Consider the following 15,054-nt stretch of genomic DNA (forward strand, 5'->3'; position numbering starts at 1 on the left):
AAAAATATAAAGACAAAAATAACCTTTATTTCTGTATAATTTTGCTGTTATAATGTATTATAGAGAGGGCACTGCTTTGTTTCTCAGCTCATTTAAGATTCTTTTCTTTAGGTGGTACATCCTCTCAGAGCAGTTCCCCAAGTTCCAGTGCACCAAATTCACCCGCTGGCTCAGGCCACATCCGACCCAGTACTCTGCACGGCCTTGGTCCAAAACTACCTGGACAGAGACTGCGGCAGGGTCGCCGTAAATCAGCAGGGAGCATTCCTCTCTCCCCTCTTGCACGCACCCCCTCCCCAACCCCTCAGCCTCCTTCTCCTCAACGATCCCCATCGCCCCTGCTAACTCACTCAGTGGGGAGTTCCAAAACTACTCAGGCTTTCCCAGCAAAGATGCACTCTCCCCCTACTATTGTCCGACACATGGTACGACCTAAGAGTGCCGAGCCACCGCGCTCACCTCTGCTTAAGAGGGTACAATCAGAGGAGAAACTCTCCCCCTCCTACACTGGGGACAAAAAGCACCTATGTACTCGAAAGCATAGCCTGGAAGTGACCCAGGAGGAAATACAGGGGGAGGTTATGTCTGGGGGTGAACATGCTCTGCAGAATGTAGAGGAGATCTCTTGTGAGCCGCCTGCTATCACTCGGGTGCGGCCAGCAGAGCAGGGCTGCCTCAAGCGTCCTGTCACTCGAAAGATTGGCCGTCAGGAATCTGTAGAAGAGCTAGACAAGGAGAAGCTGAAAGCTAAAGTAGTGGTGAAGAGACAGGACTGGTCTGAGAGGCGTGAGTCTCTACAGAAGCAGGATGCCTTGCAGGAGACTGATGTGGCGAGCAGTACTGGTCCTGAGGAGAAGGAAAGGAGTCTCCCAGTGAGGCACAGTGGAAGATCTCAGGGCAGCACAGACTCTGTTCCTCTTGACACCAAAGCTACCAATACCACACTGAAAGATGTATTGTACAAGAAGCTGAACACTAGAGCCTGTGAGAGTATTTCTGAGTCAAAGAGCAGCAGTGGTGACTGTGTGTCTGTTTTGAATGAGGGTCTCAGATCACCCCAGTGTCACAGCCTGCAAGAATGGAGCACCCAGAAAACAGAAAGACAGTTGACCAGGCAGATAAAAGAATGTAATAAAGCAGACAGACTGGACTTCAAAGCACCAAACATGGAGTTTGCAAGGAAGAGGCAGTCTTTTGAAGAGCGAGAGGATTGTATGTGCCGAATCTCCCCTGGAGTACACGAAAACCTTCACTTCAACACCACCAGATCAAAAAGTCTCCAGCTTGACTCTATGGCTCTAGATCATGTGAAAGCGGGCGTGGGTTGCATCCTTACTAACCCAGGGATGAACACAGAATCCTTAACCCCTAAACTGTTTAGTGGGAGAGGCGAGAGTGCTGTAGAAAAGCTCCAGCTGATCTCCACCACTGAAGGTCCCATCAGAAAGACTTCCTCAGAGTATAAACTGGAGGGTCGGCTTGTCTCTTCCCTGAAACCCCTTGAGGGCACCCTAGACATCGGTCTGCTCTCGGGGCCCAGGGTGTCTAAAACTGACACATGTCTGTCTAAAATGGCAGATAGTCAAGGTGACAGTAGTACTGGACTGGCAGATGTACAAAGCCAGAGTGAAAAGCAATCATCAGTCCCTCAACAGAAGCATGGTGAGAAACAAAGGGACACGGCAACGGAGATGCCAACCCTTGGATGCATTACTGCCACGAGTAGCAAGGACACTATAAAGGAGGAGACTGCCTGTAAGAGAGATGACATCAGTAAAAGTGACTTTGTTCCTGACAGCCGTAAACATAGTGAAGGAGGTCAGCTACCCAATAAAACTGAAGTATCAGATTCACTTGCCAAAGTTGAATGTAGGTCGAGCATGAAAACATCTCATGAGATTAGGTCTGTGAGACACAGTGCACATTTTGTGTATGTTAAAACACCCTCAATCAGAGAGGTCAGCAATGAAGACCAGGAGGATGAACTGGAGAACCTTCAGGAGTCACCTGGCAATACCACCAAGGAAAGCATCACTGCAGCATCGTCAATATCTGGAAATCTCAACAATGAAAGGCAGGAAACTTGTAAATCTTTCAAGACAGGGGAGTCCTCTATCTCATCTAGTTCAGGTCCACAGTCAGTGCCCTGCAAAGGAAGTCCAGTAAAACAAGGACTATCAGAGCCTGGAAATGCTCAGAGTGATATAAAAGAGAGTGTTGTCTTGGCCAAAGAAGACAGTCAACTAAAGAATGTGGAGAAGGGAAAGACATCCAGTGCACAGGACTCAAAAAAAGCTTCAGAAAAGGTTGATCGTCTGGAGACAGACAAATTAGAGAGAAAGGACGCTGCCTTGAATTCAGGCCATGGTGATTCACCATTTGTTGGTCAGAACAGACCAGGTAGTGCTGCACAAAGCTCATCAATAGCTTTAGGGCAAGCACAAATCCAAACTTCTGTTAAAGATGAAGTGTCAAACTTATCAACATCAAGATTTTCTCCAGAGAAGACTCTCTCACAGATCATAAACAAGGACAGTACAGCCGTTGCACAGAATCAAACTTTGGCCGTAGCCTTATCTTTATCTTCAGTTTCAGTTGTATCTCCACCTTCAACGGCGTCTTCTGGAACACAAGAAAACCCTTCTGTGAAAAGTCAGTTATCTTCAGAGAAAGCTCCTCGTCTGGTTATTCAAAAAGCCAGCATCCTGCCTAAGTGTAGAAACTCACCTGAGGCTGTAAGTGTCCCACCTCTACTGCTGTTTTCAAACAAACCCCCCCAGCATGCTGGTTCAAGAGATCCTAAGATTACTAGTGTTCAAGTTCCTCAGATCCAACAGTTATCAAACAAAGCCCAAACTACTTTTGGCACTGGAGACGGAAAGAAAGCCAGTCAAGCTTCCCCACCTCAACAGTGTACGGGCAAATCTCCAGATGTAAAGATGGAAAATACCAGGCCAAAAGAGGACATTTGTCAAGCAAATTTACAAGCTGGGAAGGCAATCAAAACTGTAGTTTCAAAGGATAAAATGTCAGAAAACATAGGAACAGGTGCCAAAGAAGAGTTGAAACGCACTGTGAATAAAGAGACTGCAGTCAGTGCTGTCAGTACTGCAGCTGTCAAAACGGAGGCCACAAAGAAGTGTGATCTAAAGAGAGGGGGTGTTCACACTGCTGATCAGAGGGTTATCAGTGATGTATCAAAACAAGGAGTTGGTACAGGCCCACCACAGATGAAGGGTGGTGATAATAAGTCTGGAGATGTTGTGCAAGTTCAGTTCACAAACAAGTCAGATAAAAAAACTAGTTTGAAAAACACCCCTGAAACAGAGAACCAGAAGTCCAGTAAACAGGTTACGGACACAGCTGTTAAGGAGAAAAGTCCTGCACAGATGACCGTGAAACAGATGCAGTCTGGTTGTGCCGCAGCAAAACAAACTTCTTCAAGCTCCAAAAATAAACCCAAAGTAGATTCCCCACTGGTCACAAACACTAGTGGGAAAGGGACAGAGGACAAGGCAAAGCATGAAAGCAAAGGGCCTGTGCAGCCCACCATAAAAGACAGCCTGGATGTAAAACCAAAGGAGCCTCTCCTGTGCACACCCAGAGCACAGCCTGATGGAAATACGGTTGGCCAGGGTATCTCTCAGAGTTATACTGTACCACGGTCTGTCCCAGTCATAAAACAAGACCCACAAATGACCAGTGGGACCCATATATCAAAGGGAGCAGGAAGCACAGCTGAGTCCACTATACATCCTGTTAAAGAACCGGGGAAACAGATCACTGATGCCTCAACAGTAGACTCTCAGAGGAGCCCTGGCATCAGTGAAGCCCCCAGAATAAAGACAATGGCAAAACCTGAGCTTAAACGTGGCCACACTGAAACAAAGGCCACAGACTCTGAGAGAGTAATTTTGTCCAGCAAAACAGAGCAGGTGGAAAGGGGGACAAAAGAAACTTCTCAAGAACCAGCATCTGTGCAGAAAGCTAAGCAGAAAGACTTGTTGAGGGTTGTCGAGAAAGACGGTACTGCTCTTGACAAAGATTCTCCCCGCTTCAAGCAGGCATGTGGCTCCACCAGTAAAAAGTAACTTGAAAAAGGGGTAGCATGTTTCCTGAACAGATAAAAGGCAAACTTTTCTTTCCTTATATACGTATTGTTATTATGCCTTCCTTTCTGAGGACCGGCAAAGCTGTTAGTGCGGTGTTAATGAAGGGTGAGAGAAACAAGTATGTTTCTGAGAATGTTTATTGGGAATGGTTTGTCAATACTTAATGTGTCTAAAAAACTGTCTTAATGTAGACATGATTTGCTGCTAATTTGTGGTCTTTTGAAGTCTCCACAATGAGACGAATATTCATTCTAATGTGTCCTGATTTAATGTATTTGGAGGAGAGGTGTGTGCAATCACAGCGGAGAGACAGAAGCTTTTTAAGGGTGTTGTAGAACCATGCCAATTAGGATTGTGTGCTACTGCATCCTTTGTATCTGATAAGGAGCACATTTGTGATACCTAAGTTTAGTGCTCTTGGTGTGTTATGATTGACGTATGTGTCATTTTCATCATTAAAAACAAGATGTTATGTGAACTTAAGAGATCTTAGCACAACAATTTAAAAATGTGTAGCAGTGTTGCTGATGATGTAGTCGATACTCTTCACAGAGAAATGGAGAAATCACCAAAAGTTACTGTTTTTTGCCTCGCTAAAGGATTAAATGTGCAGTTTTGTTTTGGGTAGTGGTGCACAGAAGGAATGCACTATGTCCTGTGCTTCTCACCTAGAACTATTTTATATTGGAATCATCTTACGGTTCTGGAATCATATGTAGTGAAGGGGCCTTAGGGTGGTGGGGGAATTCAGCTTGCTGTTCTTAGCAGGTTGCGCAGAAATTCACATTCCTTTCACATACATCTCTACATTTCTAAAAATTAATTTTATGCAATATACTGTAAATAGGGCAACATTAACTGTATAAAGGGGATAGGAAGGGTAAGTTGAATAGAAGTGTTGTATGTTTTATATGTATATATTTTGCTATGTTATATGTTTATAAACTGTATCGTATATTTGTCAGTAGCCCAGGAGTGTTGTCATCTGTGGTGTTGGTAATTCTGATACTAGGGCATAAGCTCACATACAGCCTTCAGTTAAGAAAAGGCACTATCACACTCAATTTCTCTATTGATCTGTACTTGAAATAATGCAGACATTAAACATGCAGCTATGTTAGTCCATATTTCTCCTTTCTTTGCTCCCTTTAAGAAAGAAAAACGGAATGCTTACAGTCACTAAGAATGTTCCATCTTGACTAGGCTTGACTCATTGAAGGCTAATTATTGTAAATCAGGAGTTGTTTCAACCAAGGAAAAGACAGGTGTAGGATGTTATGAATAGCTCCATTTATTTTTTAAACACTGAAGGATAACTGCATACTTAATGTTTGATACGCTGTAGAATATATCTGTGGTCTGCTTTTGGCCAAAGATATCTAGATTTTAGATTCACCCTTTCCATCTCCCATATAAACAATGTAAGATATTTTTCTTGGTATGGTTCAAAAGAAAGGGCTTTTTGAGTCAAATTAATGTGATCTTCTGTGATCGGTCAGGGTTGAGATTACATGTCAGTCCATGTTCTAAAAAAGTCAGTTTCCTTTTCATACATTATGAACAGTTATCGACAAGTGGGAGAAGTTTAGTAGACAACAGTAGGTACATATGTATTATCATGAATCGCAAATCAATTTCAGTGATTTTCGAATACTGGTTAGTTGAAATGCATCTATAGACATGGAGCAGTCTGTGTGAGAGGTATTTTTATCTGCTCAGATGGATATTTTTCACATGAATAGATGTGCATCATGTAGTGATGACTGTTTATTCAAATTTCCCTTGAAAAGTAATACAGACACAAGTTAATCAGTTACTCCCACAATGGTAGTCCTTTTAACCTTTGCATTACTGTATGTTAACCTAGTAAATGATGTATACTATATTCTAATACAGAACTACTTATAGTCACCTAGGGTGGCAAAAGAATATATTGATAAGCTGGATATAAAATTGTGTATAAATGGTAAGTTGCATCATGCAAAACAAAGCTAATGGCATAGATTGCAGAGATTGCAAAGGTAATGTTCTCCACTAGCTTGTGTAAATGTAGTGTAAGAAATCTGTGAAGATATAAATGCACCTTATTGCCTAAAATCTTAATACTGTTTGAAATTTCTTGGGGAGGAAAAAAAAATAGTGAAATTGTGAATGTCTTATGGGACATATATTGTCATCTTAGATGTGGCCATAGATGACCCACACATGTTTATTTGATCGATGGAGCATTTTTTTTTTGTCCCCATGCCTTTTTTCTGCACAGAAATTGTTTGTTTGTTTGTTTTTTAAGCACATGAAATGTTTGTTTACAAAAACGTGTGTGTATTTTGTATGTTGTGTTATTAATTTGCCAAATCTGAATGCAACATCATGGGACATTTGTTGTGTTTGTAGTGTCTGTGAGTTAATCCCAGCCAGGCCAGGCTGTTTGAGACTGTCTTTGTGGTATCTAATCTGTCTATTCAGTTTCTGTTTGTTTCAACATGTTGACTTGTTCCGGGTTTCTCTCTCTCTCTCTCTCTCTCTCTCTCTCTGTGAAACTAGTGTTGTGTATCATGGCTTTTCTTTTAGGAATTGTGCAATAAAAAGTGCTTTGAGTTTTGTATTTCACCCAAGGAAAACTCTATGGATGTCATAGGTGTTGTTCACAATACAAATATTTATACTTCTAAAGTTGTAAAATACTAAAAATAAAAAGGCATGACATGTATAAAACGTGTTTTGAATGGACACAAATGGATTTTATTGCATGATTTCTTCTAGGAATAGTTAGCCAATGAAGCATTGTAGTTCAATCAGTTAGAACTGTTACACTGAGCAGAATATAGACATAAAGCTATGCAAATACATATTTATGAACTATTCTGACCATTTCACAAATCTATAGATAGTACCATGTAACCATAGTGTCTTATAACTTTGTATAACAGCACACATTAAAATTTAAATGAAAATGAAAGTAAATGTAGAAGTATTAAGAGTTACTTTTTCTTTTTTTCTTTTTTTACAGAATGAGAATTACAGAATATATTGCTCTGAAAACTGAAAATGTGTTTTTCTTTTATATCAGTCAAGTAGTCTAAAATCACTGTTCACCTTTAGGCTATTGAAGCCAAGAATGTTTACATGCAAATCAACAGAGCTTGAAATGGCTGCCTTAGCATTTATACTTTTGAAAGAAATGATTCTCTGTGAACCTCCCACTTGTAATTTCACTACAGTTGTGAATATTGTGCTTCTCTCCTCTTCCACCTCTTCACAAGAACAAAGACAATTGTCGTTACAGTTATTAATACAACAGTCAATGCTAACGCTATTACTCCGCTGTGAGTTTCACACTGTAAATGGACATCTGTGACCTTAGGTTTGGTAGCAGCACAAACAGTTTCTTCAAGATGCTTCATTTTTCTGCCATTAGCCTTAACCCAATTAATGAACTGGATGTTGGTGCAGTTGCATGCCAGTGGATTATGACTTAAGTCAATGCTGCTGTTTTCCCCTAAGTCCTCCACGTCTCTGACTTCGACTGTGACAATGGTATTTCTTGCAAAGTTAAGATGGATCTGTTTGAGTGAGAAGAAAGCAGAGGTGGTGAGCAAAAGCAGTTCATTTTCACTTAGGTCTGCATACACAAGTTGGCTGAGGACTTGGAAAGCTTTTTTCTCAATGGATGTGATTCCACATGCTGATAAAATAAGGTTCTGCAAAAGTGGAGTGTTCAGAAAATGTGCTGAAAAAGTTGTTTCTGTTACTGTTCCACCCTGAATAATGTTCCCTTTAAGATTAAGAAGGCGTAGCTTCTTTAATCCCTCAAATAGGTGCAGGTTTGATAGGTCTACTGATGTGTAAGAGAGGTTCAGAGTCTCAAGAAGTAGCAAGTTCTGGAAAGGTGCACTAGAGTTAAGCGTAAAGTATAGATGACTGCAGTCTAGGAGTCTGAGTTGTGGTGTGGCATTGAAAGGCAGAGGATCCCACTGCATAGCGAAGTTATAACTGAGATTGAGGTGCTTAAGGTTACTTAAGCCACTCAGCTGGTTTGCGCAACATGACGCACCTGTTTTTAAATTACTATGACTGAGGTCCAGCCGCTCTAAAAGTGAGAGACTGGCCAGGCAGCTCTTCTGAAGAGTGAGTCCTTTCGACCAAAGGTTTCCTCGTATAGACAAGTGTGTAAGGTCAGAAAAATTAGCCATACTGATGTTGCATATGTCCTCAAAGTTGTTTTCATTCAATACAAGGTGAATCAGGCTGGAAATGTGTATGTTCAAAAAAGACATATGTGTTCTTGTGAAGTCAAGCCTCTCAAGGTTTGTCAGACCCTCAAATGTGGTGGTTTTGAGGTCTTTGAAATGCTGGAGCTGGAAATTAATCTCTTGCACTGTAACATCACTCAGGTTTTGTAGAGAGAGGGATTGTATAAAGGTCTTGGGACTGTCCTTATACACCCCAAGTTTCAGTATATTAGTCGTCACACCTCTGAGTCCTGTCAGTATGACCGAGATATCCACTTTGTTGAAGCAGTCGCTAAAATCCAAACTGTGAAACTTCAGAGCCTCAAAAGCGCCCGCCTCAATAGAAACAATGTCATTCCCTTTAAAACTGATGTCCATGCCATCCTTTAGTGCCCGCAAGTCATCCCTTTCTATTTTCTCAATAGAATTCTTGTCCAGGCGAAGTTTTTTTAGTCTTTCTTGGTAGAAGTTATCTAGACCTTTTAAGGACTGAATGTCATTTCCACTGAGGTCCAGGATTTCCAAATTATTGAGATTAGCTATGGGGATGTCTGTTAGTTTGTTTACTGATGCCTGAACCATACTGAGATATTTCAGATTTATTAATGCTGAAAAAGCAGTATCTGCTATAAAAACAATGGGGTTTCCAGTTAGGATGAGATGCTCTAGCTTTTGCTGATTTTGAAAGATGTCGTCATATATGAAGGCAATGCCGCACCTGAGCAGTGAAAATATATGGTTTAAGATGCTGAGAGAAGATAACATGTATTGTGTTCTACAGTGCACAAATACTGCTAATTTGATACAACAGAGAAAGTGCACAAACATGTACAAAAAAGAGCTGTTAATGGATAGTGAATCCAAAATGCTAATGTGATTCACTCACCGTGTCAGGTCCAATGAAACAAGTTCATTTAGCCTGTGAAAAGTAGTATTATACAGAGATGACAGGTAATTGAAACTGAAATCCAATGTTCTGACAGAACTGGGGAGTTTGTCCGGGACACTTCTTAAAAAGCAATCACTGCAACACCAGTCATCACCATTCTACAGAATATACAAGAGACGCAATTACACATTTTAATCCAGAACACTACATTTAATTAAATATCTAAAACATACACAATGATCTGATCAACAGATGACTGAATTGATTACTGAGTTCAGCTGAGTTTAGGATGTCACACATAACCTCCTCTGTTTTTCACCTTAACATTCACTATGATCTCTGCTAGTAGTGTAATATTGTTCATTGTAGTTTTTTAACTTGATTTTTTGGATTACTATCGTTATTATTACTTTTTTGTCATTTGGAATACCCCCCCCCCAAAAAAACCATAAAATAAAATAAAATGAACTTACATGTGTGCAGTCTTTGTTTACACTTGTCAGTTCAGTATGGTACATGGACATTAACATTGTCAAAAAACAGAGAGTCCTTAGTCCCTCCATTTTGTGAAAGGTAGAACTAAAGTGAAGCACTTTTCCACTGTGAGATATTTAACAGAAGAAAAACAGGATTTACAAACCAATCAACTGCACTTTCCATTTTATACTTGTTCCTCCTTTACACAATTGGGATCATTGTCTGCTCCATGTTGCATGAACTAGAAAAGAGATGTTGGGAACTTGTCTTTGTGTAAGGTGAAGAATGGTGATTGTTCAAGGGTTGGACCTATGGGCTAGCCAGAGTGGGATCCTCAGCTTGTGCAGGCAGATTCTTTTCTCAAGGTTTAAACTTTTTTTCCCCTTATTTTGAGAATAGATGAGAAAAACAAATCAAAACTTGACACCATCTCAGTCAAATAAAATCTGAGCCTCTGTCCGCCCCTTGCTGTCATCCACCATTTGCCTGCCTGTCACCTCTTTTGTTAACAGTAGGTTTACCCTTTTTTAAACAAGTGACATTTATTGATTTTTATCCTGAAATGAGATAAAACATAAAATATTTCCTTGTATCTAGAAAGGATAAGAGACCCAGAGACAACACTAGGAGAACAACGCTGGTAAATGGGAGTATTCTAACAGTATTCTAACATCAAACAGTCACTGCACACATGGCCCACACACATACCAGAATAAAAATACCTAATTAAATTAACTGATTAATAAGAATACATATAAAAGTGAAGAAATACATTAATAGATATACACGCAGACACAAAGAAAGTAATTGAAGTCAATGTCCAATAAAGTATTCTCTACCGAAAGATATTGTCAGACTGGATAACCAGGGAAAAGAGCCACCAGATACTAATATACCATGCCTCATAAATATACTTTTCACAGTTTAACTACACAGCTGGAAGACAAAGGCCTGGTGCTTGCATGTGGCTGGGTGTAGTCCACATTCTAGAACAGAACCTTGTTACTCAGGAACAGCAAAAAAGGAGAGCTTCTTCACAAAGATGAAAAAAGGTTGCCAATTCTTATCAAACTTTGAATAGGAGCCTCTTAGAGTGCACTGAATATGCTCAAGAGTGACATAATGGAGGATATCTCTGATCCATATGGAGTGAGTGGGGTGAACAAGAGCCTTCCACCTCAAAAGTTGTCTTAGCAAAGTTACAAAGGCCACGATGTCAGAACAATGGTTTGGAACTGACTTTGAGGGAAGTAAAATGCCCAACAGTGCAGTAATGTGAGTAGGATTGTGATGTATACCTAACATGTCTAATAATGCCTATAATATTTCCACCTAGTAGTTGTGCAATGCCGGACAGGACTGGAACTCACGTATGAGGCAAGCGATGGCTTGATGACAGAGATCGCAAGTTCAGTCTCTGGGTAGGTTTTAGTAAGTCTGACCTTGGTTCAGCAGACACAGTGAAGAAGCTTAAACTGGATGATCCCATGTTTGGCACAGATAGAACACAAATGGGCTCAGTGTAGATTACACACCCCATTCAAAAAGTTTACCCTCTCTAACATATGAGCTAATTGTAATCCTTACCTTGCCTTTTGTTGGTACCTCAGATGTTTCTTTTTTTTCAATTTTAACACTGAATTGACCCCAGCTCTTCCTATAAAACCTAAAACACTCAAAAAGAAATTGATTTACTAACTGAAGGATGTGGTGATTGTGTATTGTGTGTGAGAGCGTCATCCTCCCATGGAGCAAATGGCAGACTGAGATTTATGTATGTTTATTATGACAATTTTGCTTACAGGAACCCTCAAGTTTCTCTCTCTCTCTCCCTCTCTCTCTTTCTGTGTGTGTGTGTGTGTGTGTGTGTGTGTGTGTGTGTGTGTAAATAAAAAGCCATTCCTCGCAAAATGTGGATAATAGATGATCGGTTGAATTTCTGTTTGAAGGTTTTTTTGATGAAACTGTTGTTTACATATCTCCATCACCTCACAGAGACTCACAGAGTGAAAAAAAACAAAAACTCATGATTTGCTCAGTGTCTGGTATCATCTCACAACAATGACTTGCAAATGTCTAAGCAATTTATGGCCTAGTTTTTCACGTCTCGTTTTGGACATAGCTGTACAACAGAGGGCACTGTAATGCAATTTTTACTGTCATCAGCCTTCAGTAAACCACAGGCCTGGCCGTTACATAATCCCTACATCCAACTGAGAGATAAAGAAGACGCATTTTAATCAATGTATAAATAGAAATAAAATGTTTTGAGATTAGATTGAGAATCATGGTAAGGAGACAGTCCACTCAATGGGGTCAACGGATTTGTGTGCATCCAAATCCGAATGTTAATACACAGAACATGAGTCAAGATGGGATTTAATGGCTTTGTGTATTAACAGAGTATAGCACCAGTGAATGTCATGGATTTGCATGAGACATGCACTGCATCAATAATGCAGTTCATGTACTAAAAATGCTGTTATGTATCATTTATTTATATATTTGTGTTGTGTGGTTTTAGGCCCATAAGGCCAGGAGAACACAACCTATCAAAAAATGAATATGAATATGAATATGAAACACAAACAATGCTGACAACTATGTAACATCTTGTCCCATCACATAAACCTGTATAAATCATGAAAACAACTTTGTTTCACAGCACTGTATTATCCTGACTAAGCTGACTCTGTTATTTTCAATAGCTGCCTTTTGAGTAAGGAAAAAATGAAGCATGAGACACATTATATCTTAACGTCTGCATGTTGATTCAAAGTTAGAAATATTCTCAAAGTTTTTCAGGAGCTAAACAGACTAAACTTAATCATTGCCATGGTAATGACATGCACAGAGAAGTTCAAGTTAAAGTCGCGCAAAGGGGAAACCATGGTAACCGTGCAGCAACAAGAGAGGGAAGAAATACATAAAACTTCAACAGAATGACTTCATGGAAAGCTGTGAGAGGAAACGTGGCTGAGACCTTGGTTTGAAGTGGTACAATATTAATGAGCTTCTCTGGGGTTCAGGCATAGTTTTAGGCTACAGTTTTGTCAAACTGTCTCTCGGACACTGCCGGAATCATACAATGGATACTTTTAGCTATTCACCATTGATCATGCAAGTGATGACTTCAGTCATACACTAAAATATGAAGTTATTCAAGTCAAATATGATGATTCTTTGTGACTCTGAGAGTAAAAAACAAAGCTTTCTCTTGAATGTCAGCTGAAAGAAGATGTAGGACTATTTTTCTGTGACACTGAAAACTGCTGTGTACATGTGCAAGCAGTGCAAATTAACTGCTTCACAATTACAATGGCCATCAATGGTGTCCCTCCAAAACATATTTAAGTGATACAAGAATAGCATTGTAAGTGTTCCACTTCAAAGCTCACTGTCTGTCAGTGACGCAAGTTCTCTTTGGTGAATTATTTATTTCATACTGGGTTGTACTTGAAACACACTTCACAACCTATGTTATTATAGTCGAGGATGTCGTAATCTTTTCAGATATGCCAAAATAGCCACATCTCTCCTTTAGTGCTTTAACTGGACATTGAAATATCCAATATCCTACTCCTCTAAGACATCTGTATGTAGATATATAATATTCTTATAATTTCTGTCTCAGATTGCTCACTCTTCAGTCCCAAAAAGGGAGCATATTGTATCGCTTTTGTCGTGACACAAATGCAGCTGTACTCTGGCCCATTCAGGCTCCACTCCCACATCAACTCTTCCATCTGACTGAAGTCGTGATTGTGCAGTTGCACTTGTGCCCACTCGCCGATATTACAAAGCAGAAAAAAATAAATCCTCTTAGGATTCTACCACCCCCAGCCACCCACGCAAAGTGTGTTTCAATGAAATGGGGCTGTACTGGGAATTGAGGACACTGACGAGGCCACTGTCATTGCTATCCATGAGGAGGTCTCCCATGCCAGGATAAAACACTGAGCACAGGCAGCACGGCTCCCTCTGACCTAAATTGCTAAGTTAGACATCAATGAGTGAACTGCACGTGGAGCAGGATAACACAGAGGCTCTAAATCTTCCACCCCCCCATGCCACAAAAAATGTAAATCATCATGACAACCCCCCTCACAACACGAAAGAAAGGGCACAGAAGGGGAATAAAAGATTACCCCGCACTAGGTCCCCACACCAAGAAGACCCTATTTCTCTGCACTTTTATTGTACTTCAGCCATTGTACTTCAAACAACTGAGGCTCCAACATATGCATAGAGAGAAAGAGGTATGGCTATGGGAGCTAAATTCAAGTGACATCAAAGCCTTCTTATACATCAAAATAAATACAATAGCTTAGGAGCAGCTCTTCCCTTTTTATGCTCTTCCCATTAATGTGAACGTATCATTTGCATTCATTGGAGACAGCTGTTATGTTCATAGTGACTGAACGTGTTGATGAAACTGAAGCTTTTATTCCTCAGGGGCCATCCAGAAACTGCCTGTCTGAATAACTGAAGTTAGAAGACAAGTAGCAACTTATTGCTTTGGAATGTGTCGATATTTTATTCATTGCTTAGAAAATGTTATGTGGCCATTGTTTTATGCCATTCTGTTTACCTCCATTGTCATTATTCCAGTGGCAGGACTTCCCCAAAACATTTTTTTTTCATGCCTTATGATCTGTGGACAAAAAAAACTAATTCAATGCCTCTGTTTACTCCTCACATGAATAATAGCATCCTTCACAGAATAGACTAAATTTACCCTGCATCACTAACCTTCCCCTTCCCATACTCACTGTCTCCATCACCCTTGCTGCTTTGTCCTCAACCTGTCATAATTTTTGCATGAAATGAAAGCCCTTATGAATAATGCAGTTGTACAGTTCATAAAACAGGACACAGCATGAAAGAGGAAATAAAATAATCTGAAAGAGATATCAGGGGGCTTAGACAATAAATAACAAGGAGGGAGAGATGGACATTACTGATCTCCTAATGCATTCAGCTGGCTTGATGTGTGTCATGTGATGTGCTGTGTGTGATCAGGACATTGCCTGAGTGCTGAGTGAACTGGAAAAACACCCCACACATATCTGATTGATCAAGGCACTGAAACTTGCTTTTGTGCTAGACAATAGCAACTGTGAGAATTGTTACAGTGACATCATTGTCAATATCACAGTGTTTCCTTTGTGTTTGTGTCCTTAGAGCACCACTGCCTGCTGTACCAAACTCTCGCTCTAGAACCGTTTTAATGTGGGTGAACAGCGATCTATGGTAAACACAAAAATTTGCAAGAAAATCAGAGAACACGTTCACGAGGTCTTTCATTCGTCGCTTATGGCTTACACCTCCCTCTTTGTATAGA

At 40.3% G+C, this 15,054-nt stretch overlaps 2 protein-coding genes across 2 annotated transcripts in view; one reads left to right on the forward strand and one right to left on the reverse strand.

The window, feature by feature from the left end:
- Positions 1-4,769, forward strand: part of mast4 (microtubule associated serine/threonine kinase family member 4) — an 83,176-nt gene extending 78,407 nt beyond the window's left edge. Inside the window, exon 30 of the mRNA XM_030767248.1 lies at positions 112-4,769. Coding sequence (XP_030623108.1) covers positions 112-4,091 — 3,980 coding nt within the window. The 3' untranslated portion in view covers positions 4,092-4,769. The remainder of the gene's footprint in view (positions 1-111) is intronic.
- cd180 (CD180 molecule) lies at positions 4,615-9,597 on the reverse strand. Its single transcript, XM_030767840.1, has 4 exons — positions 9,553-9,597; positions 9,231-9,391; positions 7,472-9,062; positions 4,615-4,656 (listed from the first exon to the last, which is right to left on the reverse strand). Exons 1-4 carry the CDS (start codon positions 9,595-9,597, stop codon positions 4,615-4,617), a joined length of 1,839 nt encoding a protein of 612 aa, XP_030623700.1.
- Positions 9,598-15,054: the final 5,457 nt, after the last annotated feature.

This window comes from Chanos chanos, chromosome 3 (genome assembly GCF_902362185.1).
Source record: "Chanos chanos chromosome 3, fChaCha1.1, whole genome shotgun sequence".
Classification (NCBI taxonomy): domain Eukaryota; kingdom Metazoa; phylum Chordata; class Actinopteri; order Gonorynchiformes; family Chanidae; genus Chanos; species Chanos chanos.